Below are 1,548 nucleotides of genomic sequence, written 5' to 3'. Positions count from 1 at the left end.
TTTACACCATGGTCTTTAAATTCATTGTCAATCTCCCTTTTCAGGTTTAGCTGCTACTGTGTATCCAATCTACTACTTCAAATTGAGCTCTTAGGCCTCCCAGATGGTTGAGTAAACACACATGACATCCTGACTTTGTTCACAAGAGATCCTAATGTTTATACTCTTCACAGAGTCTTCACCAAGTGATCTTCAAGAACTGAGAAACTTTATTAACATCTCAAGAAAAACCTTATAAGAATTTACAGTTTAATAAAATTCAAGCATTTATTATTAAAATGGAGATGTGTAATAAATTCAAAGTTGTATTAATAAAAAATTTTTTCAGGTAATGCAATTAATCATCACATGAAATACATGGAGAATAGGAATAACGTGACAGAGTTTGTTTTACTGGGGCTTACAGAGAATCCAAAGATGCAGAAAATCATATTTGTTGTGTTTTTTTGTCATCTATATCATCACTGTGGTGGGAAATGCGCTCATTGTGGTCACCATCACTGCCAGCCCATCACTGGGGTCCCCCATGTACCTTTTCCTGGCCTATCTCTCCTTTATAGATGCCTGCTATTCCTCTGTCAATACCCCTAAGCTGATCACAGATTCACTCTATGGAAAGAAGACCATCCTATTCAATGGATGCATGACTCAAGTCTTTGGAGAACATTTCTTCGGAGGTGCAGAGGGTATCCTACTTACTGTGATGGCCTATGACCACTATGTGGCCATCTGCAAGCCCTTGCATTATATGACTATCATGAACCGGTGTGTGTATGCCCTGCTAATGGGAGTGGTGTTGATGGGAGGCTTTCTTCATGCAACCATACAGATCCTCTTCATCTTCCAATTACCTTTCTGTGGTCCTAATGTCATAGATCACTTTATGTGTGATCTGAACCCTTTGCTCAACCTCGCCTGCACTGACACCCATATGCTGGGACTCTTCGTTGCTGCCAACAGTGGATTCATCTGCTTGTTAAACTTTGTCCTCCTGCTGGTCTCCTATGTGGTCATCTTGCACTCCCTAAGGACTCACAGCTTGGAGGCAAGGCACAAAGCCCTCTCCACCTGTGTCTCCCACATCACAGTTGTCATCTTATTCTTTGTGCCCTGCATATTTGTGTACATGAGACCTGCAGCTACTTTACCTATTGGTAAAGCAGTTGCTATATTCTACACTATGATAACTCCTATGTTAAACCCCTTAATCTATACCTTGAGGAATGCCCAGATGAAAAATGCCATCAGGAAATTGTGTAGTAGAAAGGACATTTCAGGTAACAAATAAATGTAACTAGAGCTCAACATTGATTCAATTTAGTCATGTCCTTTGTAGGGACATGGATGAAGCCGGAAACCATCATTCTCAGCAAACTATCGCAAGAACAAAAAACCAAACACCTCATGTTCTCACTCATAGCTGGGAATTGAACAATGAGAACACATGGACACAGGAAGGGGAACATCACACACCGGGGCGTGTTGTGGGGTGGGGGGAGGGGGGAGGGATAGCATTAGGAGATATACGTAATGTTAAATGACAAGTTA

At 41.3% G+C, this 1,548-nt stretch overlaps 1 protein-coding gene across 1 annotated transcript; it reads left to right on the top strand.

Annotated features, from left to right (window-relative positions):
- The first annotated feature begins 357 nt into the window (after window positions 1-357).
- On the top strand, window positions 358-1,288 carry LOC100612267 (olfactory receptor 4C46-like). The gene is given in 2 exon segments (XM_009460380.1): window positions 358-441; window positions 443-1,288. Coding segments are annotated over 2 exon segments (930 nt in total).
- The last annotated feature ends 260 nt before the right edge of the window (window positions 1,289-1,548 follow it).

Source organism: Pan troglodytes, chromosome 9 (genome assembly GCF_028858775.2).
Source record: "Pan troglodytes isolate AG18354 chromosome 9, NHGRI_mPanTro3-v2.0_pri, whole genome shotgun sequence".
Taxonomy (NCBI): Eukaryota; Metazoa; Chordata; class Mammalia; order Primates; family Hominidae; genus Pan; species Pan troglodytes.
Note: the sequence above shows the minus strand (reverse complement) of the source record. Positions and strands in the feature narration are given on the sequence as shown.